The sequence below is a fragment of the Cyclopterus lumpus genome, chromosome 9 (assembly GCF_009769545.1).
Source record: "Cyclopterus lumpus isolate fCycLum1 chromosome 9, fCycLum1.pri, whole genome shotgun sequence".
Classification (NCBI taxonomy): Eukaryota; Metazoa; Chordata; class Actinopteri; order Perciformes; family Cyclopteridae; genus Cyclopterus; species Cyclopterus lumpus.
The window spans coordinates 10,655,685-10,680,415 of NC_046974.1; the positions used below are offsets into that span (position 1 = coordinate 10,655,685).

At 44.0% G+C, this 24,731-nt stretch overlaps 1 protein-coding gene across 1 annotated transcript in view; it reads right to left on the reverse strand.

Annotated features, from left to right (window-relative positions):
* The window catches only part of ncor2 (nuclear receptor corepressor 2), a 76,480-nt gene that overhangs the window by 5,154 nt on the left and 46,595 nt on the right, over nt 1–24,731 (reverse strand). Inside the window, 27 exon segments of the mRNA XM_034542696.1 lie at nt 1,110–1,241; nt 1,356–1,534; nt 1,699–1,829; nt 4,091–4,473; nt 4,576–4,762; nt 4,876–5,124; nt 5,240–5,392; nt 6,622–6,873; nt 7,053–7,256; nt 7,369–7,714; nt 8,043–8,260; nt 9,036–9,122; nt 9,276–9,401; nt 9,721–9,871; nt 12,212–12,315; nt 13,085–13,201; nt 13,329–13,409; nt 13,412–13,424; nt 13,626–13,762; nt 13,882–14,046; nt 14,377–14,424; nt 15,349–15,625; nt 16,134–16,254; nt 17,275–17,704; nt 18,604–18,742; nt 18,886–19,028; nt 23,917–23,979. Of these exon segments, the coding sequence (XP_034398587.1) occupies nt 1,110–1,241; nt 1,356–1,534; nt 1,699–1,829; nt 4,091–4,473; nt 4,576–4,762; nt 4,876–5,124; nt 5,240–5,392; nt 6,622–6,873; nt 7,053–7,256; nt 7,369–7,714; nt 8,043–8,260; nt 9,036–9,122; nt 9,276–9,401; nt 9,721–9,871; nt 12,212–12,315; nt 13,085–13,201; nt 13,329–13,409; nt 13,412–13,424; nt 13,626–13,762; nt 13,882–14,046; nt 14,377–14,424; nt 15,349–15,625; nt 16,134–16,254; nt 17,275–17,704; nt 18,604–18,742; nt 18,886–19,028; nt 23,917–23,979 (4,636 nt within the window).

Genomic DNA, 24,731 nt, shown 5'->3' on the forward strand with positions numbered 1-24,731 from the left:
TATACTTTGTGCAGTTTGGATGTTTAGATGCAAAATGTTGGCTTGTAAATTCTAACTTCTTTCAGAGGAGTTCTGTATCTAAATTGAGTAATTGGCATGTTGAAGATCAACAATTCTGCTAACATTATTTGCAGGGCCGAACAAATGTTTAAACTATTTCCCACTGACGGTGGTGGTGTCAGCAGGCGTAAGACAAACCCATCAGCTGTACCTCCCCTGAGGAATACCTCAATTATGCGACAACTGGAGCTTTTATCCAAAGCAGTTTCCAATAAGTTCATGCGACCATGTGGGTTCAGGCTAAAAAGTAGAACATTCATGCAAGTACTTTATTAAATGTGCTGAATTACTTCAAGTGCTACATTTAGAACAGTATAATGCAAGATGCAGGACATATGATGCCTGATGCTTCCAGATATTTCCTAACATGGAGGAATCAGATACTCTTCCGGGATATTTGAGCTGCTCACCCTGTCCTTCAGTGTGAACCACGACACCTTTAAAATGAGATTGCAGATCAAATAGTCTAAATATAGCCGCTTATATTTGCACTTTAATTCTTATGGTGACTATCCAAGGATCATGACCAGTGCTGGAGCGTCAACTGGCTGGTAAATTGAGACCCCTAAATCATGAATAATTCCTAGAATTCTGGGAGACACTCATGGCTTCAATGTGTCATAAAGAGAGCTAAACGGGACACTTCACTGTACTGAATTTGACAATTAGCCGAGTCTTCTTTCCAGCCTCTTGGCACAAGCTGTCTAAGGGAGGGTTGGCAAAGTGACTTCCAATACCTGGAGAGCACTCCGCTATGGAAGCCCAATAGCTCCATGTCCAACCTTCATGCAATACAGAGGAAACATCTCAACCACTTCTCATGTGAAGGGTGGAGCTCTTATTTATGTCTGTATATTATAGCCTGCTTGTTGTTGACATATGTTAGCCTGTCTTGTATCATTAAAACAACTATTCAAGTATTCTCCAGAAAACTTCCTTAATTGCATTCCTAATCTAAATATTATACAAGCCAAGGCCATCATAAAGTGAACATATACAACATAGTTTGTTAGCCGTTTCTGGAGATCTACAGCAATGTTATCCGTTACCCTTGCTCTCCCTGCTCGGAGTAAGATGCTCCTCCCTGGACCTCAGGTTCAGAATTTGCTCCAGCTGGAGACACTGGTTCAATGCCATCATTTGAAACACTAACAGGAGATGTTTTGGGCTGAGGAGGAGACCTGCAGAGAATACAAAGACGGATATATTTACAGCATTAATAACATTGATCCAAACTGATGAATCCTCGATCGATCAATTAATAAAATGAATAGATAAATATATGAGATTCCTACCGGTCTCTGTTGCGTTCTCCACCGAGGCCCTCTGGATATCGGGACCCTTGGACAGACTCCTGTGAGATGGGTGGGGGCTGGGAGGCACTGGGTGGACGGGTCAAGTCCAGGACAGGAGAGCCGTGGTAGCTTTGCTGCTGCTGCTGGCTCTGCCTGGTGTAGTCCTTAGTTATCACCTCCTGTTTACATAAAAGACATATCCACGTCAGACAGAAATGGGACAACATTGTCTGGCATACATTAAACATCGAAGGTCCTTGAAACCACTTTGGAAATGTGCTCCATAAATATTGTGCGTTGCGTTATTGCGCCATCTGTAATGCAGTGGTTAAAGCGAACTTACACTGATGTGCTGTGCCAGGGTGACCACCCTCTGGCTGCCTTTAACGCAGGGGGATGGGGGTTGTTGGCCTGGAGACAGTCTCTCCTCAGATGGAGGACGGTATAGTCCGTGTGGCTCCATCTTCTGTTGAGCTGTTGAACAGACACACATATACAGACAGACAGACAGACAGACAGACAAGTTAGTTATGTTTTTAGTCACTGGAGACATAATTCAAGATATCTAAAAATGTGCTAATGAAAACATGCATAATTCAGAAATGACTGTGCATCCATCAGAACTTATGGTGGATGTGCAATTTAAACATTTCATGTGGCTTTTGCACATGAAAACTCAAAGGACAAGCTTTTCTAAAAAATGACTATACCAGAATTATGCATAATGAACTCTTTGCATACAGACCAAGCAAGCCAAGCTTTGAGCAGAGATTATGCTAAAATTGACTAGTTTTGCATCACTGACTCATAAATGAAGTCTCAGACAGTCACTTTATAACTGAAAGACCATGTTTACGCAGTGCACAGATGAAAAAGAAAAGAAAACAATAATAATGCCTTAGAGACAAGAAGAATATAAATGCATTTACTGTATACTATGAATAAAAGAATCTATGAATACTATCTTAACTCAAAATAGACTCATTCATGGTTAGCCATGAATATATGAAATTATTGTTGGAGCATTGTGGAAAATAGATTTTTTTCCCCCCTTGAGCGCTGTGTCTCACTGTTTTCTTACACAACTCTTGCACTACAGTATTTATCTCAGGAGTGGATGATGTAAGCTGAGCGCGGAGAGCAGGACTGACTGTATGGACTCCCAGAGAGGACTAGTCTCCCGGAGGGACAGGATGCTGTGGTTTTTGTTATTAGCTAGCAACAGCAGAAGAGACTCTGGGTTCCTTTCAACAAAAGCTAACAATAGCCTGCCTCTCCCTCGTGGTCCAGTCGACTAGTTTGTGAATGCATGCCAACATTGATGCAATGCTGTCCTATCAATGTCTTTCTGGCAATCTTGTCTGTTTTGAGAGGCATGCTTCCTGTTGACTTCTGTACATACGAGAGTTGTTTTTAACCACTCGGCATGCAGTTGTCACTTGCCCTACACACTTGATATGTACCACATATGAGTGACACATTGCCTTACAGCAGAAAAAACAACAAAACAAAATCACATTCCAAATGACGGACACACTTCCAGAGGCTTGATTGAAAAAGATGTGTTGAGCATTTTGGCATGTGTTGGAAAAAAATAAACAAAGGAAATCAGCATACATTACTGTGAGCCATAAACAGGAACATGCAAAGATTTGGGAGGGGTAAAAGCTGCAGTACCCCACTCCCCATCGATGGCTAAATGTCTTTCTCCTTTACCTTTTCAAACCTCCTATGCAACACTGGTGCATTCTGGGACCCCAGGGAGTTAGTTTGGTGGTTGGTAAGGCTTTCAATGTCATTTAATGAAAGGGACTGTCACACTAATTTGCTAGTTTACTCATCTGGGTTACATATGGTCATTGTCCAAAGTAGTGCCCAGCACAATGAATTTCAAGTAGGTCTATGAGTATCTACAGGAAAGACATGCAGTAGTGAGGTAGAGCTACTCCATGTATAAATTGAATCGAACATTTGAATTACAGGCAGTCTCATTTAACATGGGATAGAAAAGCCTCCTGCAGTGAAATGCCTTCACAAGTGTCAAAAACATTCTTGTCAAGCCTTCTTCCATGTGGTAAAATAATATGTTTAGGCAAGTAAAGTAAGTAAGCAGCCAAATGGGAGGGAGGAGGGGTGCCACATGTTAAATTATGTCACATCCTTTGCAAACAAAAAATGAAAAAAAGCAGCAAAGGCCTTATCATCCCACCATCTTTAGCTATCTGAAAATAATACCTTAAAGGACACCTAGGATCTTCTTCATGGAAAATTACATGTGTTGATTTGTTAGCTATTAATATTTTATTAATACTTTATCAGGGTTGTAAACTTCATTTTCAGTGAGGTCTAATTTGGACAGGCTAGATGTTGGGGTTGTTTGTTTTCCAGAGGGCACCCTTGGTGGTCTTTAAGTTTGTAAAGAAAACTAATAAAACGGTAAAAAAAAAACTGTAAAAAAAAGAAGAAAAAAAAGCCCAAAAGTATATAGCATTGAAGGAAAAAAAAATGTAAATGATTGGGCTGATTTGATAATGCCAACCACCACAGCGTGCAATAGGCCACAGACTGACGGGGGAAGGTCTGGGTGATGAGGGGGGACCCTGGGATCCAGAGCGTCTTACCATCAGTGGCGCTGCTAGCAACAAGCGAGCCCGTCTCTGCCATCCCCGTTTCACAAGAAATTTGACGCATAATAATCGCGTTTATGAAGTTGGCCGCAGTCATGGTGGTCTTACCGAGTGCTCGGAGCTCTTGTTCCTGAATGGACATCGCTTTGTTTTGAGTCTTTTCCCTACTAGGTGTACCGCTTTCTCCACGACAAGGAGGGTTATCCGACTGGGGAGGGAGCAGGTGCTGGGGCCGGCCTGGAGCCGAGGGATAGGAACCTGGATACATTCCTCCTGGGCTCGGGCAGGACAGCTTGGGGTCAGATTTACTGGAGGGCCCGTGCTGGTCCTGCAAGTGCTTGGGTAGACCACCCCTGTTTTTGCCTCCATCGCGACTCTGCTCTTTGGCTACATTTGAGTCCATGACAGATGGGTAGGCCTCAGGGGGCATACCTGTCCTTTGGAGGTGGCCAGGATAACCTTGGTAGCGGGCCGGCCCTGAGGACATTGACCTGGCAGGCCAAACAAAATATGATTAATGAACAAGACAATCAAATTAGCTCAGAAACATATCTGTGTCATCCTTGTATAAACAGAACTAAAATGCAGTTTACCGAAACACAGATGAGCTGGAGTGATCGTTGATAGAAAGACTTTTTCCCCCAGTGTTGTGCAGGACACTTGGCCTCTGCTGCACGTTCTCTTGGTTGCGAGGGGACACTGGGGAGTGCTGGTGGCTATACGGTTGGGAGGAAGGTCTCACACTGCTGCTGCTACTGCTTGCCAAGCTGTGTTCTGTACCTGAGTAACGCAAACAGATTCCTTTCATTTAACAAATACCAAACTACATTTGTGTGCCAGTGTGTTACTTTTAACCTGGATATAAACATTTAAAAACAATATCTTTTCCACACCTGGTCGCCAGATGGGGGCGTGCTCCACATTTCCAAGTGACCCGCCCTTCTCTCTGTCACGCTCTCGGTCTCTGTCCCGGTCCCTTTCCCTTTCACGGTCTCTCTCCCGTTCCCTCTCTCGTTCGCGTTCACGCTCCCGCTCTCTGTCTCTCTCCCGGTCCCTCTCCCTCTCACGGTCCCGCTCACGGTCCCTTTCACGCTCACGGTCTGAAGATGCTCCCTGCATCTTGCTTATGTGTGAGGACCCAACTGTATAGGAAAAGGTAAAGAAAAAAGAAAAGATTGTAAAAACAATAAAAGTGCAACATATATGTGTGTGTGTGTCTATATGTAGGCGACTTTGCTTGTGTGAACTGAATTGTACCAGGTGAGATGGGGGAGGTGGTGTAAGGCCTGCCAGGGAAGGTGCCGCTTCCCCCAGGGATGTAGGTGATGCGATCCATTGGGGAGCCGGCTGCCCCTGCAGAGGGAGGGACCAGGACAGGTAAGTGCGGCACCTGAGAAAGATCGATGATCCCTGGGGGAACAGAAAGAAAAGGGTAAAGAAAACCATGATAGCTACAGATGTGTTTTGAGAGGATAACAGATTAATAAAGCCATTCAACTTTATAATGTGAGGAAAACTAAATCATGGTCTTTCCACTTGGTTCAAAATAGAATTTCAAAGCACTAAATTGAGAGAATAATGGATCGGATTAAATTCAGCTTCCACTTGTTTGACAACATGTGCTACATAATACATTATATTTCAATATAATGTAACAAAACAAACTCACTGCTCTCTTTTATAGCAAATGCATTTTAGCTTTTTTGTATAACCTTGATTTAATCAAAGACAAATACATGTCAACTGCTGTTGCATATTTTGATGTATTTGTTTACGATACCAGAATTCGGTACAATACCACAAATACGATACAGGTACATGGTGCCATCATAGCATTGATCATACACGGCTATGTAGGCCTTTTGTCCGTATCTGACCAGATGACTACATAGTTCCTTCCATAAGTATGAGCAATTGTAGAGTTACATAATGTTACAGATGTGTGCTTGAGGTGAAACCCCCTTGGTCTGTGTGGCTTTGAAACAAGTTTAGCAGACGGCTCTCTGTATGTCAGTGGGCTTTCCTTCACTGCCTGCAATGTAGCCAAAGTACTTCCAGATTTCACTTCTGGCATCTTTTTTCCCAAAAAGCCGAGGATGGTCGGCAAAAGCTCCGCCACTTGATGCCATGTTTCCTTTGCGATCACTCGCTGTGAGTGAGCGCTGCCTGTTGCGTGTGTCAGCGCTGCGTAGCCCCGCCCACTTGCAGTCAATGCGTGCAGGCAGCATGACAGGGAGCTGAACAGTGAGTGCGCTCTGATCGCGTGCTATTTTAATTAAGTATCGATACTAAAAATATGCTTAACATATGGGTACTGCGGTACCTTGTTAGTATCGATACACCGTGCAACATTACCAGACAGTGACGACAACCAACCGTTAGATTTTGCATAGTGGTTCCTTCCTCCAGCAGCTCCTAATTACCTTTACCTTAAATGCAACAAACCAGCCGATTGCCCACCACTTGCGTGTGCCAGACAAATGCCCCCAAAGTTGGGAATGCAACATGCTGCTTAGGATATAAATCAGCACCAAGTAACAAAAATAATTTCTGTTTTTTTCTTTAATTAATAGCCAATGTCAACACAGCCTAAGAAAAACATGAGTGAAAGTTAGTGTTGTGAAGTCAGCTAGCCTCACCTCGTGGGGCTGCAGAGTAGGTTAGAGGAATGGGCTGGTCTCGTGGAGTAAGGCCCCTCAGCAGGTCTGAGCGCTGGGCAGCCATGGCAGCAGCTGCAGGCCACTGGTGCATCTGCTGGGAGGTGATGTAGTCATTGAGCAGTGTCTGGCGGTTTTCCAGGGCCGTAGTGTCAGGAAAGCCACGGATGAGGTAGGGGTAGGGGTGAGGGTACGCTGGGTTGGGCGCTAGGTGGCGAGGTAAGTAGTAGGCCGCTGGGTATGAAGAGTAAGAAACGTATGTTAGGAAATGGCTGTTATTCATATTGGCAATTTTTGTCAGACTACAGCATTTTCTGATGCAGGGACTACATACAGCTGTCCTTTATATGGTATATGATAGGTCTTACAAGATCAGACCTATAATATACAAGACCTTTCAATCTAACCTGTACCTGGGTCAATGGGGATCCCGCGGGGCAGTGACGCAGGGTCGAAGGCTATTGGGATTTGACGGTACACGTCTGCAGCCCCAAGACCCTGCAGCAGCCGCTCATAGGTCTGTTGATCTGGAACACCCTGGAGTGGTGATTTGGTGGCACTCATTTCCCTGGGGGTTGGTGTGGATTTACGCTCCTGAGGCGGATTCTTACTCGAACCTGGAGTTAAAGCAAACACAAAATGATTTTATGGACAGTCTTTGTGGTGTGAATGGTGAACTATCTTGTTCTAAAATATTTTAGCTGCCTTAACTGTATGGTATATACCCACCATCATGCTGCCTTTGGCTTGCCTCCCTAGACAAAGGGGAGCCACGATGTGAAGGCCCGGGGTAAGGGGCCCGTAAGGCGCCTTTGTCCTCGTAGCTCCCTGGACTATGATGAGCCTTGCTTCCCTGCTCTGACCCCAGTGTAAGGGGAGAAGAGCGGGCTATAGGGCTAGCCGTACTGACCACCGCACTGGGCCGCCCTTTTGGTACCTCGTCGTAGCGGCCCCTCTCAGCACGCATTTCCATGTGGGAAGGTGCATTGTGGTAGGAACGTGGTGAACTGGCTATAATGGAGCGGACATCATGACGTTTCCCTGAACCAATTGCCTCCTGCTTCATGGGTGTTCCCTGAACACAACAGGAATTCAGTTAATTATAGCGAGGTCCAATAATAGTAATAACTTTATTTAAACAGCACCTTTATAAACAGAGTGTATACAATGCTTTGACAGACAAAGCAAATAAAAAGCAATGCACTATAACAACAAGAGGCCCAACAGTGAGGTCCAACAAAAGCAAGACAAACTAAGGTAACATTTTAACACTGATAAAACAGTACAATAGATGAAACAATCAATCGATACAATAAGAACAATAAATACATACAAAAATAATAATAATAATAATAATAATAATAATAATAATAATAATAATGTGTTAGCATTGGTATGTGTACCTGTGCCATGATGCCCTCCTTGGCAGGCTGTCTGAGCTCCTCTCTGGGAATGAGGTGGATGGAGCGACCAGCCTCCTTCACCGTAGGCACCATGGCCTCTCTGCCCTTCATTGGGTCAGAAAGCGAACCAGGCCCACGGGGTGGGGAGCCCTCTCTCTTCATCTGCTTAGGCTCCCTCCTCAGGTAGCCATCCTGAGGGTCCAGATGACGAGGTATACCTTAAATCATCAAAATCACGTTAAGCAAACAAGAGTGGGCAGCATACTTCAAAAATGTTTGTTCATAATTTAGATGAAATTGAACTGAGAAAAAGTTAAATAAAGAGAAGAGACAAAAAGTAATGTTGTGATCGGGTTGTATCAGCTCGGGTAAACCAGTGAGGATTCTGAAAGCAGCTTCATCTCTACCATCTCTGAGCAAGATGAGTCAAGATGGTAATCCAACTTTAAACATGAAATCAACATGATAGCACTCCTGCCAGCGGGTAAATTCTGGTAAGTTGGCACAGTCAGTTTCTTGAAAGGGAAAAAGAAAGCTATCTTTTACTGCAGCTCTGCTGAAAGAGCACAGAGAGTCTGATGAAGTGAGAGCACCTGAGTGAGTACCTTCAGGAAAACGAAGAACGATAACAGCATTATCTTGCGAGCAGAAACTTTTACATTCAGTTTAAAGATTTAATCTGCTGCAACATCTTTAAGACTTTTATCAGATATTTTGTAACACTTTGATCTGTGATTGGCAAAACAATGTCAGCCTGTTTCTCTTCTAGAGTAATCAAAAAACACGACATGCCTTTGTCATCTTAAACGCACATTCAGCCGGTGGGCATTAGATTTAGACATAAATTACGATGTTAAGGTTTTTAACAGAAACACAGCCCAATGGGAAAAATCTAGGAAGGAAAGAAAGTCACCTAGCAGAAGGGAGATTTAAAATGAAGAAAGAAGAACAGAAGATCATGTGCTAATGTTTGGTAGTGAGGCGTCATCCTACCTTGTGAGATGGAGCCACGGATGTGGTGAGCATCCTTGTAAGGTGTGTGGTGAGGACTATCATGAGGCATGGCTCGCCCAATCAGACCTGAGGTAGAGAGGGAGGAGCAGTGAGAAGTAAGACCATGGTAAATGATTTCATCAATGATGAGTTAAATGGGATTAAACATGGAAAAAAATGGTGATTTCATCCAGTAGCCCTTTGTGATCATGACACCGGTTTTAGGGGGCCGGCTCTTACCTTCACAGTTGGCAGCAGAATGTGAATCCCTCAAGGGCAGGCCTCTTGAGATACCTCCCTCCATAATGTCATACGGACGCTTCAGGCCTAGAATGCCCTCATCTTTAGGGGTCTGAGAAGCTGGTCCTACAGATAATATAATTTTACAATAATAAGTCAAACAATACTTGTTTGACTTATTGACTTAGGGTTAGTAAAACAAACAAAAAATTATGTTTGTAGATTATGTGTACACAGCATTGTACTTTTTCCAAAATTAACTTTTCCTCCATTTTTCTTTTGTGCCTGGCTGGCTTCCTGCCTCATTCCTAAATGCAGGGCATTCGGCAACATCCCAACGCCAAGCTCAGTCAAAAATACTCCATTTGTTGGGCTTATACCAGATCTTACTCAAAATGAATGTAATCGTTGGCAATGGCATGAAATATACAGTTAATGTACTTACGGTCATATGTGAGAATGTGCCCACTGATACCCTCATAAACCACATGGCCTTTAGAAAGTGCCTCATCCCGTTCCCTCTCAGCTCGACTGGCGCTATCCTCTGTGATCAGACGGGTTATGGTTCCCTTATACAGCACATCAGCTGGCGTCCCCTGTGGCCAAGAGAGGAGACATACCTGCACTTAATCAGAAGTCTAAGTTTATAGGACACATTGCAGCGAGGACCACAAAATTGGTTTCAGTCAAGTTAGACTATTTTCAGAACCACCTTTCCGTTCCAAAGTCACATCAAATCTAGCCTCATTCTCAGCAAACAAACTCAAACTGGTCTTCTCAGGCACCATCAGGTTATGGAAATAGCACTCCCAACAGATTCATCCATGCTAACTAACTGCACAGGCTTGTAGCAACAACAATCAAAATCCTAAATTACGCTTTAGGGTGGTTACATTCAAATGTTGAAGAAATTACACTAAAAAGTAAGAGTTTTTATTTGGCCTAATCCTTTATTAGGGATAAGCACGATTACAAAACTTTACAGTATACACTACAAAGCCCACAGACAATGCTATAAACAACGGTGTAGCTACAGTACTACTTAATAGAATAATTAACTAATGTCGGTTATAAAGGCCCTCCACAAAATCTGTTTAGATAACAGCTTCGAAGGGCTTTTAAAGACACAGAGAAGGTCTAAAACAATCCTGACTGATACTATTATGACACAGATAGTGCAAGTGACTAGGAATAGTCTGTTTTTTTTCTCAGGATTGTTAAATTTGAGCCAACTGAAAAGCATATTACAAAACATTTATTCTGTTTCTTTAATGGTTTGTGCCCCAGAAAGAGCTTTTGTTAAAATGGTGACAGATTACAGTGATCCAAAAAAATAAAAAAACATTGATCTGAAATACAAAGTAGTACTCTGTGAAAGTGGAGGTGCAACAATAGACGACAACAGGCTTTGTTAAAACCTTGAGTCACATCACTTGTACCCTGAGTGTGAGTCATACTTCTACACTGCATGAGCGCAAGGGTGGGTGGTTAGAGAGCAGTAGGAGACACAGTAGTGCCTGAGATCGCATTTCTTGTCTATTAGTTGCAGCTTTTCCAAGAAGACACCGCTGAAGGTTGAAGGCCAGAATAGTAGGTTTCTGTGTAATGGGGTGTTATGTTTACAGGATCAGATGTCACTGACTTAAGCAGTCCTCATCTACTCCCCAAGAAAGTGCAACGTGTATATATCTGGGTGCTAATCTGGCTGCAAGCTAAACAAACAAGCTTCTCTTCACAACGGCACTGATTATGCTTCATCGCTTTCACCTTCTCCTTACTAATCCATCATAGTGGCCAACAGCCCCTTCAACACCTGTTTTCTCTTGTATATCAGTTTGATGTGATATTACAGCGAGCATATCAATCACTAGGTTTATCAAGAGTCTATAATAAATAGATAAATCAAAAAGGGGAAAAGACACGATACAGTGTGTACCTGTTGCTAGGGTGACAAGGTGACAGGGTCACTCAAAGCTGTGGTTATGTCACAGCAGAAGGGAAACCCAGCAGCCACAGCACTTTGCTTGCCAAATGACGTCTAAATAGAGCTGCTGCGCTCTTTCATCAGAATTACAAAAATCCCCAAAATGGTTTGATAGACTTGGCTTTAAACAGTATGGGCAGGGGCCAAATGACAGAATCGATTTGGGCAAAATGAGTACTAACCATCAGAAAAGGTGTATAGTAATGAAAAAAATCTTGCGTGGGTCATCTGTGTACCAGCCATGTTTGCTACTACTATCATGAACTGTGACACAGTTTAACAGTCAGTTTCATTTCACTATTTACACCCATCAGACCCTGGCCAAGGCAAATCACATTAACCTGATTGTGCCACTTCTGCACAGTAATCCGTGGGGAAACACTGGGCCAAATATATATTAGCATTTTTTTACAAGTCTCTTCTTAACCTACATAATGGCTCATACACAATGGTTCATTTTTAATCTGAATCAATTTAAAAGGTTGTTCAGAGGTTCTTCAAATAAAGAGGAAGATAACCGTTTGCCAGTAGTCTGTCGTAATGCATTACTCAAATGTGAACTGTCAGCAGAATATTCATAACACTCGCATCAGGATTGCCACACCCAACACAGCGATAACAAACTGCACTTATGGGAGGCTCCGTTACAAGGACAGACTCCCTGTGTCCCTGTAACAGAACTCCCTCCACCAAAAAGTAACACATACAGTATGTCTAAGTCAAAATCCACAATTATTAAAACGTTCTGAATATTAGGTTAAACAAACATTGATTAGACTAAATTTGATGTGGTTCTATTTGAACCCAAGCAGACAATGTCAAGTTTAGTTATGTAGGAAAATGTAAGCATCCACAGCAAATCTCTACTGTGATAAAAACATTCCTCACTCCTTTACAGCCTAAGCAAGGACCATGGATCTAGACTCACAGCACTTTGCTGATCTGAGCTCACCTGAGTTATGGAGCCACCTCGGTAGGAGATTGAGGAATCTGGATGCATTCTGCTCCCTGGGATACCCTTAGTGATACTGCCCCCCTGAACAGCTGGAATAGAACCTGTGAAGACAGTATAGTTTGTGAAGATAGTAAGAAAGAACAGAATTAAGAGTATTTTAAAATCGAACACAATCATTGGGAATATAAGGTTCAGCAAGGGTGGCCAAAAAGCCTGTGAGCATGGCTGGAATCAAGGCACATGCGTGTTGTTTTTACAGTATTATTTGTAACTATGACATTCAGTCTTCACACTGTATCTACTAATGTAAGAGTGAAAGCATGGCTTTATTAAGTTTCCTCGACTTTGTATAAAAAAAGGAGAACTGTGTTCAGACACCACTGGCAGTAAATTTATGGCTTTTGAGTATCCTTGAGGTTTGCATCTACTAGCTTTGCACACATGTATCTGGGCAGTTTCTCCCATTCTTCACATCCTCTCAAACTCTGTCAGATTAGATGAGCTTCAGCAAACTCAACTCTCCACTGATTTCCAGTTGAGATTTAAGTTTAGCCTGGGCCACTCAAGTACATTCAGAGACATGTCCCAAAGGTGGCTCCAGTGTGTCTATGCTGTGTGCCTCAGGTCACTGTCATGCTGAGGAGGTTAATCTTTTCAGCATGACAAAAGCTGAGACCAAACATGTGGGAAAACTCATGATTGCACTCTTATTCAAGGGCATATAGCAAAACAATCATATTTAAATAATATGTTTTCCGAGATGCACAATTAATTGTTAACACACTACACAGAAACGAAAAGGAGCTAAAGCAAAACACTAATACCAGGTTTACTGTATATGGAAGTCAAATAAAAGACAAGGTGAACCACCCACCACGTCCCATGCAGCGCTATCATGAGGCGACCCCTGGCTTTGCAGGTTATCGGCTTGAGAGGACGAGCTGCGAGGGGACAACTGTTCCGGCTTTATTACGGGAAAAGGACCGGCTACATAGTTCGGGGAAAAGAAACAAGGGACAAACAAAGAAACAGTAATGAGGGAGAACGTGTCTATGGTGATGCATCAGGTAGAAATGGATGTAATAACAGGAAAGACATTTTTTTACTCACCCACCTTTCCTTTGATCCATCCAAGACAGACCCATCTGCGTGGGGGTCATTCTACCATGGTCCAACCCATGAGCTGGGCTGTGCACTGCACTGGGGTGCCCTGAAGAAAACAAGCGTTTGGTCATGATGGTGATTGCTCTAGATGTAGAAATGAGTGTCAGATTCAATTTCTTTCCGTAATATTTTTTGTAGCACCTGCTACTGAGATTTGTTTTTAACTACTAGAAAATATCAAATTCTATTTCTGTGGTTAAATATGACCATGTAAAGGCCCTAGTTTTCATGTTTGTGGTGCTATAGCCTGTGTGATGGAGCCCCCTGGCTTGGTGGAGGAAATGAGTGGTGGAGGCTCTGGCATTGTGAGGGGCCTCACTGCTGCTAGCCTTCCACTGTCCTGTGGCAGATTAGGGAGTGAGGGGTGGCCTGTTTGCTGGAACGCTGAAAGGTAAGAGGGATTACTATTGTGGCAGTTTTGTTCAAAGTTCTTGTCATACAATATTCAACACAAATTACATCTGACGGCTTGTTAAGAATATAAAGAACTGAAGAGGACTCACAGTTGAAGTGGAGCAGGTGTTGGTCATGACTAATCTTGGCCATGTCTCGTGGGGACATGGGGTAGGGGGAGAGAACTGGTCGGCCCAAGGTGGAGGTCCTCAGGTCGTCGGGGCCCAGTGCCTGCTTCTTGGCTTCACCATGCGGGGAGAAAGCCCGGGACTTTTCTGCAACAACAACACACAGAGTCAGGACCAAAACTCAACACTCAGTTAGACCTGCACTAATCCAAGAAGCTGTCCTTCAGCCGCAGCCACCTGCTGCTGTCAACAACATCAACACCAATGTCATTGTGGTCTATAAGCACATAGAACCCCTCACGCCACTTCCCAGCCAGGGTCATATCATCAACACTGAATTAATACGCCAACATACACGACAAGCCACTGCTAATATTTTAAAGTACACACAGTAAAATCCAACAGAGGAGGTGATCACCCTGCAGTGTGGTTAAGGTGTTATTTAAAAGGGAATGGTGTGGCAAGGGGTAAACCTACTTAATCCCTGCAGGAGGGTCAGTAACCACCTCTCGTTGCCTTCCAGCTCTGAAGGGACACAAACACACCACAGATCATCGCATCCTCACAGATTTTTCTCTCTCACACAAAAACATGCACCAACTACAAAAAACACTTAGCTACTGTTGCAACATGGTGTGACTTTTGTTTTCACCAACAGCCAAATGTTAGTAAATAGTAGCTACAGTTTAGCTTCTAAATATAATCACACCTGCCTCCGAGTCAGACACTGTAAGAAGAACTTTTAAAACCGTTTTCTTCTCTAAAGATGCATCAAAAAGTGGATGCTGTATGTTAAGAGTTCAAAGCTGCTGCAGTGCCTAGTTGGTTGCAAAAGAACTGTCTTTGGCTGGACGGTTGCTAAAGGTCTTGCACTGTACTCTCAGAGATTCTCATTCCACAAGCTCACAGTAACTACACTGAACTAGACTATACTCCCTTCTGGGTAGAAAGCAATACCAGATCATTTATCAGTTCCCTCTCCACGAGTGTCCCAGAAACACTTGAATACCCTAAACACTAGAGAACACAGAATCAAGGTTAGAGCATGTAGCAAGGCCCAACTAAGTAAAACTAGATCAAATGCGACTAAAATGGCAAATTCTGCAGCATTAACCTCCATTTTCTTTTAAACTTCTCACGAGTCCTCTGCTCATCTTGTTGTCATGATTCCATTTCATTTTTAAATTGACAACTTAAGCAATGTACCATGTTTACACACATGCATTCAGCCCGAAGCACAGTGATATTAGAGATCACAGAGAAAGAGAATTATGACATGGGGGAAAAAGACAAATGCTGGAGATTGTGAGAGGGGTTCTTGTATTTGTAACTTTAGCTTATAAACCATCCTATACCATCTCAATACTATCAGATTGGTGAAGTATTGATGTGACTGGTGACTTTGGAAATGTATCAGTTTTCTTTTTGACATGATGGAGGTGTGCGTACCATCCTTGTCGCTGGTGGCGGGGCTGCGCGGGCGAATACGAGGACTGCTGCTGTGAAGAGCCTCCCTGTCTCTGTCTGCCTGCAAGGTGTACGGCTGCTGTTTGCCTGGCTGGCCTGGAAGCTGCTGCTGCTGTTGCTGCTGCTGCATTTTGACTTCCTGAGATGACTCCCCATGAGCCATGGTGATCTGTTGCTGGTACAATGCCAGGGCATGAGGGGGCAGCACTGCCTTGCCACCTACGCTGCGCTGAATGCCTTGCATGGAGGCTTCTGGCATCTACACACAGGATGAGAGGAAAAGAAAAAAGGTTACAATCACACCTGGCACAGAACACAAGCCCACTCCTTCCTGGCATTTGACAGGGTTAGCCACATGCAGTATCTGATAAACATGATAGCTAAACAACTTTTTTCTTGGTACGCTAATGTTTCTCTAATGCCTGGTATCTAATTTCTTCTCCACAAAGCAATCTTTCCCATCATTCTGCATCTGGCTGGCATATTTTAAAAAAATATGACTTAACAATTCCACCTGCAATACTGTTATTGCTGTCAGCCGAGAGACAGAGATAACATTGATACCACTGAAATGGAAGAGAGTGTGTGAGTGAGTGAGTGAGTGAGAGTGAGTGAGTGAGTAAAAGAGAAAAAGGACTCAGCAAATCAGTTTTCCGTTCGAAAACACTACCTTAGTCAAAGACACTTCCCAAGGCTGGAGAAGATACTCTTTACCCATCTGTTGTGTGATGAGTGAAAAATTAAAAATACAGTTTGTCGGGACTCACAATCGGTGGTATAGCAGCAGCCCTCTGTTTGAGCTGTTTCAGGTCCAGGGGCTTCTGCAGCGGCGAGGATATGACCCCATCATGAGTGTAGTTCAGAAGACTTGGCCGCGGAGAGGTCATTCTATACAGACAGTGACAGAAATAGGTTTCCCTTCTCTTATTGGCTCTGCCTGCTTGATCCCAAACACATTGCATTAAAGTTCATATATTTCATTTAAATCTATGTGTTTTTTTTTAAAGAACACACTTCAAAAGGAGGCAAAGGTTTTCATCGTGTTTTAATCCCACATGCCTGCCGAGCAATTCTCACAGAGGACACAAATCCTCAGTCACAAGGTATTTAAGTAATCAAATGATGGCAAAAAAAAAAAAAAAAAGACGTGTGTGTTGTTGACAGAGGCTGAGACTGGAAATGAATTGCAAGTAAAAATCCATATCCATGTCTATCACATCTGTCGAAAGCACACAAAATACTCGGAATCAGAGAGACACACTTTGATGCACAACACAAAAGCACACACACAGTCCCTTTGTTTGCTTTGGCAGGGAGGGAAGCTTTTCCCCCGGCTTTGCCAGTACATGCAGTCTGCTGTCATGGAAAGAATTGAGCAAATACCGTGCAAACAAGACTAATCACTCCTCCCACGCACTTTTGACACCCATTTCTTGCGGCCTCATTCACACACAGACAGACAGACAGACAGACAGACAGACAGACAGACAGACAGACAGACAGACAGACAGACAGACAGTCAGTCAAATGTATATACGCAAAAACACCCACGTATGTATGAATGTATTCATTCAGTACAAATACAATCTCTTAATAGAAAAGAGCAACCTGTGGTGTACACACAAGTGGCTGACCAAATCTGGCTTCCCTGCTGTACAGTGTAGCTAGGCAACTAACACTTCAAAACCCTTGCTGCTTTTTTTTCTTGTTTCTGCTGTGGTACACCACAGTAGTAGGACAACTAGTGCTCAAAACCAGAACCCCTTTGACACTAATAGCCTGAAGCAGGACAAAGATGTCAGCGAACAATAGTATACCATTATTTTTAAATTAAAAAAAAGATGAAGTTAATGTTTTTTGCATTTACAAGAAATAATTTCAACTAAATCTCTTGCTACAAGCACTTACCTGTTCTTGTCTGTGTTGTCCGTCTCCTCCACTTCATCAGCGCTGCAAGTGGCACTAGAGTCACTGTCCCCATTGGAACCTGTTCTGGGCCCGTGGTCCTTCTTGGAGCTCTTGCTGGAGCTTTTACCTTCTTCCAGCTCTGCAGTGGGAGGTTTTTTATCTATGGCATCGCTGGGTGAGGTTGGCTGCAGTTGTTCTTTGCTGGGCTCCCCTGTCTCAGTCTTTATCTCCTGCTTGATGAGTGATTCTGCATCTTCCTTGACTGGAGGTTTCTCATCCCCTGCCTGGCCCGTTTCTGACCCGGCCACCTCCTTGTCCCCAGTGGTGGAGCTGGCCTTTGACCTGCTCGAGCCTTCCTCCTTAGCCTTGCTGTCCTCTGATGAGTGTGGCGAGGGCAAGCTCTCTGTATCAGAGCTGTTGTTGGCTCCACCTGGCAGGGATAGAGGACAAAAGGAAACACAGATCAGACGACAAGACTAGGCTTATACTGTAAATCATGTTATATCTCCTTGTCCTTATTTCTTTAATCTCCCCCCCCCCACATCTCTTTCTGTTAAACCAGATTCTTCACGATGCCAGTCTTCTGCCTAATCAGGTTTCACTGTACAATAAGGAGGACCTCAAAACCAATTGGGATGATGGACGAAATCCCCCGGGGCTTTAGCGCTCTATTGTGATAGTGCGGTCTATATAGAGTGCGGTCTATATAGAGTGCGGTCTATATAGTCTGCGGTCTATATAGTCTACTTCTATCGACAAACTACAGTAGGATTTTCAGGATGCTTTCATATTTGTCATTTATCAATATAAGTCACAAGATATACGGTATTAATTCCACTATATGTGCTTTAGTTTGCAGTGGTGTTGAACTGGACTGCATTATATGAAGGTGTCTCTAATGTCTTGCACACCCCATTAAAAACTATGAGGGGTTAACAATATTAAAAAACCTGTACTACAATGCACAATATGTTGTATTGGATAGCAATACATTGTATCGGTGTAACTTCTAAAGTGTCCAGAGATTGTACATTTGACCTCGCTCTGTAAAGGCCTCAATGTTGCCCAACTCAGTTCATTTGGCAAGAAAAACAGATCCACAGCAACAGCAGATTCCCATCACCTTACATATACAACATGTTGATGCAGAACAATGTTTAAACCATGTTACTACTGTAAAACTACTACATATTACAATATATATATCAATCTATTTGAAACAGTAAAATATGCATGATTCTCAAGAAGATAAACTCCTCAATTAATAAATGGCAGTTACACGATAATATTATTTTGGCAATTAGCATGTAGCTCTTGGGATTGGTGTACCTTCTCCATCTTCAGGGGCCTCCTCTTCGTTGCCACTGGCTCCTGAGCCCTCCATCTCCTCCTCCTCTGCTGTATAGGGGGCACTGGTCTCCTCATTCTGAAGGGCTTTGCCCTTACGACGGGCCTTTCGCTCTTTCTCCTGGGTCAAAACCAAAACACACTAAATACAAACAGCCTGGGTAGACAAAAATCTTCAGAAAAAAACCGTACACAACTTTATAGCTTGGTTGTACACAAAACACATTAATGACTTGACTTAACAAATACTGTCCCTGTGTTTACCGATTTCATTTTATGCTGCTGCAGGATCTCATCCAGTTTCTGCCTCTTCTTGTAGTTGAAGTAGAAGTTCTTGCACTGTGACACAGTTTTGGATCCCACCATCTTGGCGATGGCAGACCAATTCCTACCATACTGGAGAAGGCCTGGAAATAACAGATGGACAGGCAGAGGGATTAGGATAGGACAGGAACAAAGACAGCTGCACATGGTGGACATGGGGCCTTGCACGACGACTACATCTCCACTCCATGTCAAATGGTGTAAAAAAACACCAACAAATGTTGTAAAAAACAAATGATAGAAGCTGGGAAAAATGCACTTGTTGTAAAGATTGTAAATGTAATGGTTATTTTTTTTAGTTTATATACCATCATCAATACCGCCAACCACAATCTATTCAAGTGCACAGTATGGAAGTCTCTCAATGACAGGTCAATAGCCATAAACATCTGTCTCTATACAGCTGTAAAAAACGGTAAGACAGCCTGGGTGTTTAGTTCAGGATGCAACATACTGTCCCACTCTCCCAGCAACAGCATGGCTTAATGCCATATGCTTCCTAAGTAGAGACAGGGAGGGAGATAGAGTGAAGTAGTAAGAGGCGAGACCGAGTAGGGTGGCTGAACCGTCAGTCATACCAATGACATCACCAACCCTCCCAACTGGGGTCTCTGTCATATTCTGACTGACTTTGATGTGACCCAGTTCCAAGAAACCCTGGTTCTTTACTCAGTCAACCACATGATTGTGCCTTAGTCTACAGCGACCCGCTGGGCCAGAGCTGTGATAGATCAACCCGTCGTGAAACACACACAACCGTTCATTGCATGTGTGCTAAAAGAGGAGATGTAGAAAGCAGTTGTCAGTGTCTAAGTGCAAGTGAATGAGCAAGACAGATAGTGTAGACTTTGCACCCCCCCCCACCCCCAGAGTCTGTAGTTAGCTAAAGGCAGCTCATTAACAGTGTGTGTTGTAAGAGGCTTAGCGTACACTACCCACTTGTTTCCTGTGCCAGCCTGACAGCCACTCAAAGGGGTTGTGAGGAGGGGGTGTTATTAACAGGCACAGAGCCAACACCTCCTGGGATAACCTTGGACATGGGTTCAGAGGTCTCTGCATCTCATCGCTTAATGGAGGCAGTAGGACAACAAGCAGGAGTTCGAGCCAAAGGAGAGGAAAGGAAAGCCGTTTACAACCCTGTCATTTCAGCTCTTATATTAATCAAAGGACTGACTGATACCAATGCTCTACTGACTTAATGCTATTAATAAGTAATCTCTGCAATAAAAGCTGGTCTGTTAGTTGTGTACAAGTTGAACTTCTACGGATAAGACTGTATTTAATTATGTGAATATAACCAAGATAAGAAGATGCATATGAACAAGTCCACATGAAATATGATAAAGTATTGGGGCTGGGAAAAGCTTTGCATCTTCCAGGAGATGCGAGAAGACGTATACTATTCACTGTCATGCTCAGAATTTATTAATGGCAGTATAAAAATAACCACCATAACAAGCAAAGGTGATATTCAAGTCTGAGCTGCTGGTGTCTAAAAGCTGCTGTCCACCTACAACCTGTCAAGTGTTAAAGTGGAAGAGGTTTTTCAGCTGAAATATTCATCGCTCCCACTAAAAGGTATTGCTAGATAAGCGTCACCAGGGAAGAAGAGAAGACCGAGCAGCCCGACTATCTAAGAGGACTTAGACACATGACCGACACTTATTAACCTTTTACAACTGTCTCACAAGAGGGGAGGGGGCGGTAGACTGACATACAAGTCAGACACCCTCCACATTACACAAACGCATGCTCAGACTAACAAACCCAAAAACAAAAACAGTGGCATGCTATAACACACACACATTCAAACAAGTAGGACAAACACTTTGCTGCACCCAACCTGAAGCAATATCAAAGAAATACATTTACTGAAAGTCAAAGGTTACTTTGTTATGACCTCTAGCTACATCCATTTTTGGTTTATTATATGCAAGCACACAAAGTACAATCCTGAAGCAGCTTTGGTTGACTCAGGGCCTTAGTTGCTGGAGGAACACACAAGGAACAAACATCCAATGAGCGGAAGTGATACTGAAGCAGGTGGTAGCCTAACAGCCAATCAGAACGCAGTATTTCCATTAGCTCCTCCCAGAGAAAGTCAAATCAACACCTGGTGCAGTCAGAAAGTGGTTGTTCTTGTCTGTCACATGCCCGTAACTCCAGCCGTTGTCTCGTGGCCCTGCAGTGGATAATAGTATCAGACGGTCTGATCTCTACAGGGGCCAGCCGGGAACCTCTTCAGGGATGGGCCTTCCGATCCACAGCTCGGACTCTGCTCTCTTCCTGCCAGCTGGCTTGATACTTGAGCCGGTGTCAGGTTGACATGCTCCAAAACAGCACATGCTCCTGGCCTCTCCCCTCCTTTACCTCTCACTCTGTCCTCCCTGAACTCCGGTGAGCGCTGGTCTGTTCTTCTCCGCCGTGTCTTTCCCCAATGGCGGTCGTCTGGGAAGACTTCCACAGGAAAGTGGGACTGTTGGGCGGTGCTATGTGCTCAGCCTCTCTCTCCCCTCATCTGATTTCTCCTCTCTCTTTTTTTTTTTTTCCCCTCCCTCCCTCCCTCCCTACGTCCCCCCCCTACCTCAGTCTGCCAATAGGCACCGCGGCACGTGCACACACACACACACACACACACACGCACACGCACGAGTGAGTACACACTCACTCGAACCCTCTCTCTCTCTCTCTCGTTAATACTCTAGCACACAGACGCAAACACACACACACACTCACTCAGTCCAAGAGTAAACAGAGAGCAGAGCGAGCGAGAGAGGAACGATATAGAGAAAGAGCAGCGCCACTGAGCCAGAGAGACAATGGAGAAAAGGAAAGGATACAGAAGTGGAGAGTAAGCAAAGTGAGAGGGGGGGGAGTTAGTTGATGTTGATACCATGAGAAAGCATAAAGGCTTTCACATTTTTCCTGACTGACCTGCTTTTCATCTTGAATGTGACCTCTCTCCAGTCTATAACAACACGGAGTGAGGGCAGAGACAAAGTGAGTGGGGAAAAGAGGCGCTTGCCAAATCTTCCACTGCCTTTGCCAATCTGGGCCGTTGCCATCTCCCATTCGAGGGACGCGGAAAGAACGAGAGACGAAGATAGACCAATAGTGGAGGTGAAAGACAGAAAATATAACATGGCCTTCTCTACCTGCTGCTCCTTTAAATTGGTTCTTCCAGCAAGCAGAGCAGGGGCCATTATCAAGCTGCCTGCCTGCACCCAAGCAAAGCCTGCCAGATTAGTGCACTTACATAAACGCAAGCCAAGAAGGGTGCACATGCAAACACACAGTTTTAACCAAGTGCGCGCAAACAACCTTTTTCTACACATATAGTGCACACATGCACAAATGGTGAGTTTAAGAGAGAGGCTTTACAAAGACTGTCCGTCTCTTGTATGACGTACCAGTCTTTACGAGCAGTGAATACAAGAGTGATCTATCCATGCCATCCTTGAAGGCTGGACTGGCTGGTGCTACCATGCTGAAATGCCAATGTCCACCCAGGCACTATAAATGCCATTATTCAGATATGTTTAGCTCAAGGGAATAAACACATTAGCATCAGGACACCCAAGCCTCTTTAAAACATATACATGTCAAGCACCTGCAAGGGAGAGCACCTTGACAAGCTCCTTCAATACTATGAGGGAATGGGGAGGTTATGATCTTGGAGTGTGAGTTCTTGGAAGGGGAATCCCTTTTGGCAGGTGTGGGGGTGGTTGTTAGAACTGATGAAAAAACAGCATGAGAAACTCCTCCTCTTTCGGACCTCAGGACTGTAGCTGGGGCTCTGTGGTTGTGCTTACATAAGCCCTTCATAGAAGCCTTGCTCCCACCAAGCTGCCAGGCTAATCCCACTGGGATGGAGAGCCCCACTAATCCCACTGTAGGAGAATGGAACTGAAGACATTAACCAGGATTACTACACACGACTGTGTTCAAGCCAGGCCAGCGCCAGTTTTGCAAAATAACCCTATAAAAACACACAAACCCGCATGTATACACAAACCCCAAACTGCAGAAGACACACATAACATGAGACTGATGTGATAAAATGATGACCAAATGTGGTTTCAATATCAAACTCAAGCTGCTGAGAGCTGTTGTTTGCAACTTTATCCACTGTTGATTACAAGGGAAGACAGGTTAAGTTATTCAGAAGCAGAACTGAGAGTCACACAAAGAAACATGACTCAACATCTACTAATGGCCACAAAGCAGCAGCCGCCTTGCAATGAAATTGCGTTGAGTCAAGTATAGAGGGCTCGACATTACAAATATGGTATTCAGCCACCTAAGACCAATATTTAAGAAAGCATCTTAAAAAAGCATGTAAATACACAGCTGAGGCTGTATATCAACACTACTGACTGCAACACAAATCACATTTACTGGGAACATGTAAATCTAGCCGATCAGATACCACATCTGAAGTGGGGAATTCCTATCAAAGGAGCAGTACGCATTAGAAACCACAGAAGGTAAGGAGCTCATTATTTCAGTAACTGAGAGTCAATGTCAAACACCCTCACACAGAGCGCTGGAGCTAGGAAAATGGGCAGAAGGTCAGCAACCTCTGTGAATCAGCCATGGGCCTCTTGGTAATCTTCAGTCATGTTGAGTTAATGACTGCTGCATTTGCAGGGGCTGGCTGATAAGAGGTAGACTTTACAGCCTGCATGATAAAAAGACAGACCGCCTTGACCCAGAGAGACAGGGAAATGGCTCCAAAGAGCAACGGATCCAGTCCAAGCAGACTGACACATACACGCATAGACACAACCTAGCACCACGTGGCGGTTGCTGCCTAAGAGGAAGTCACAGCCGCATCACTTGTCTATGCTTTCAAAAAACAGTGCTTGAACTAGCTGCGAGTGTTCTTTCCTTTGGCAACTTTATTATAACACACAGCAACTATAATTAATTCATACTGCACAGGGAGAAGAAAGGTTTACACTGCATTACCTTTTTTGGCAGTTTCCATCTCTTCTTCAGTCCAGCGAGAGCTCTCATTCATCTCCAGATTGGCTGTTAAAAAAAATAAATAGAGAACCACCAAGTCAGAGAAGGCGGGAAGAGGGAGGAGTGGGCAATTGCCACAAAGTCAGTTAGGGAGTGTCTGACAAGAGGAAAGGAAATAGCAAAATCAGAAAAGAAGAAATTATAAGAGGGTTGGGGGCAGGGTGGCTTGTGCTGCTTGCCAGTGAGGCACTTCAGTGTGGGTCACTAGGGACTGTTTGTTTTAGATGGAGGAAGCAGGAAATCCAAGGAGAGAAGTCAGTTAATGATTATAGACAAAACAACTGGCTTCTTTCCCTGCACAGCCCATAAGCCCTGCCGAACCTGGCCCTGCCTAGCTGGAAGCGGAGTGGGAGCCTATGCTTCCGTGTCCTCTATAAGGACCTGTGAAGGGCACTGTGGGCCAGCAGGCACTGCTGCCAGCAGGGGAATAAACAGTTGTAGAGGGGGGGGCTGCTGATGAGAGGCCCTCAGTTCAAGTCACCAGGGGATTCCCTCTGACTAAACCTGTGCTGCAGGAGCGACTGCAGTATACACACACACACACACACACACACACAACTGCTGAAACATCAAAAATCCCTGATAGACTGCAGCAAGAGTGTGCATGGCTGCGACTTGACATCTGCGAGGAAACAAAGAGCTTAGTGGGGGACACTGCTGACACAATGAATATTTTTGTCCTTAAATATAACTTTTGTCTTTTGAAAACAGGGGGGGATTTTAACTGCATATCATATGCAGGCACAACGTTTTACAAT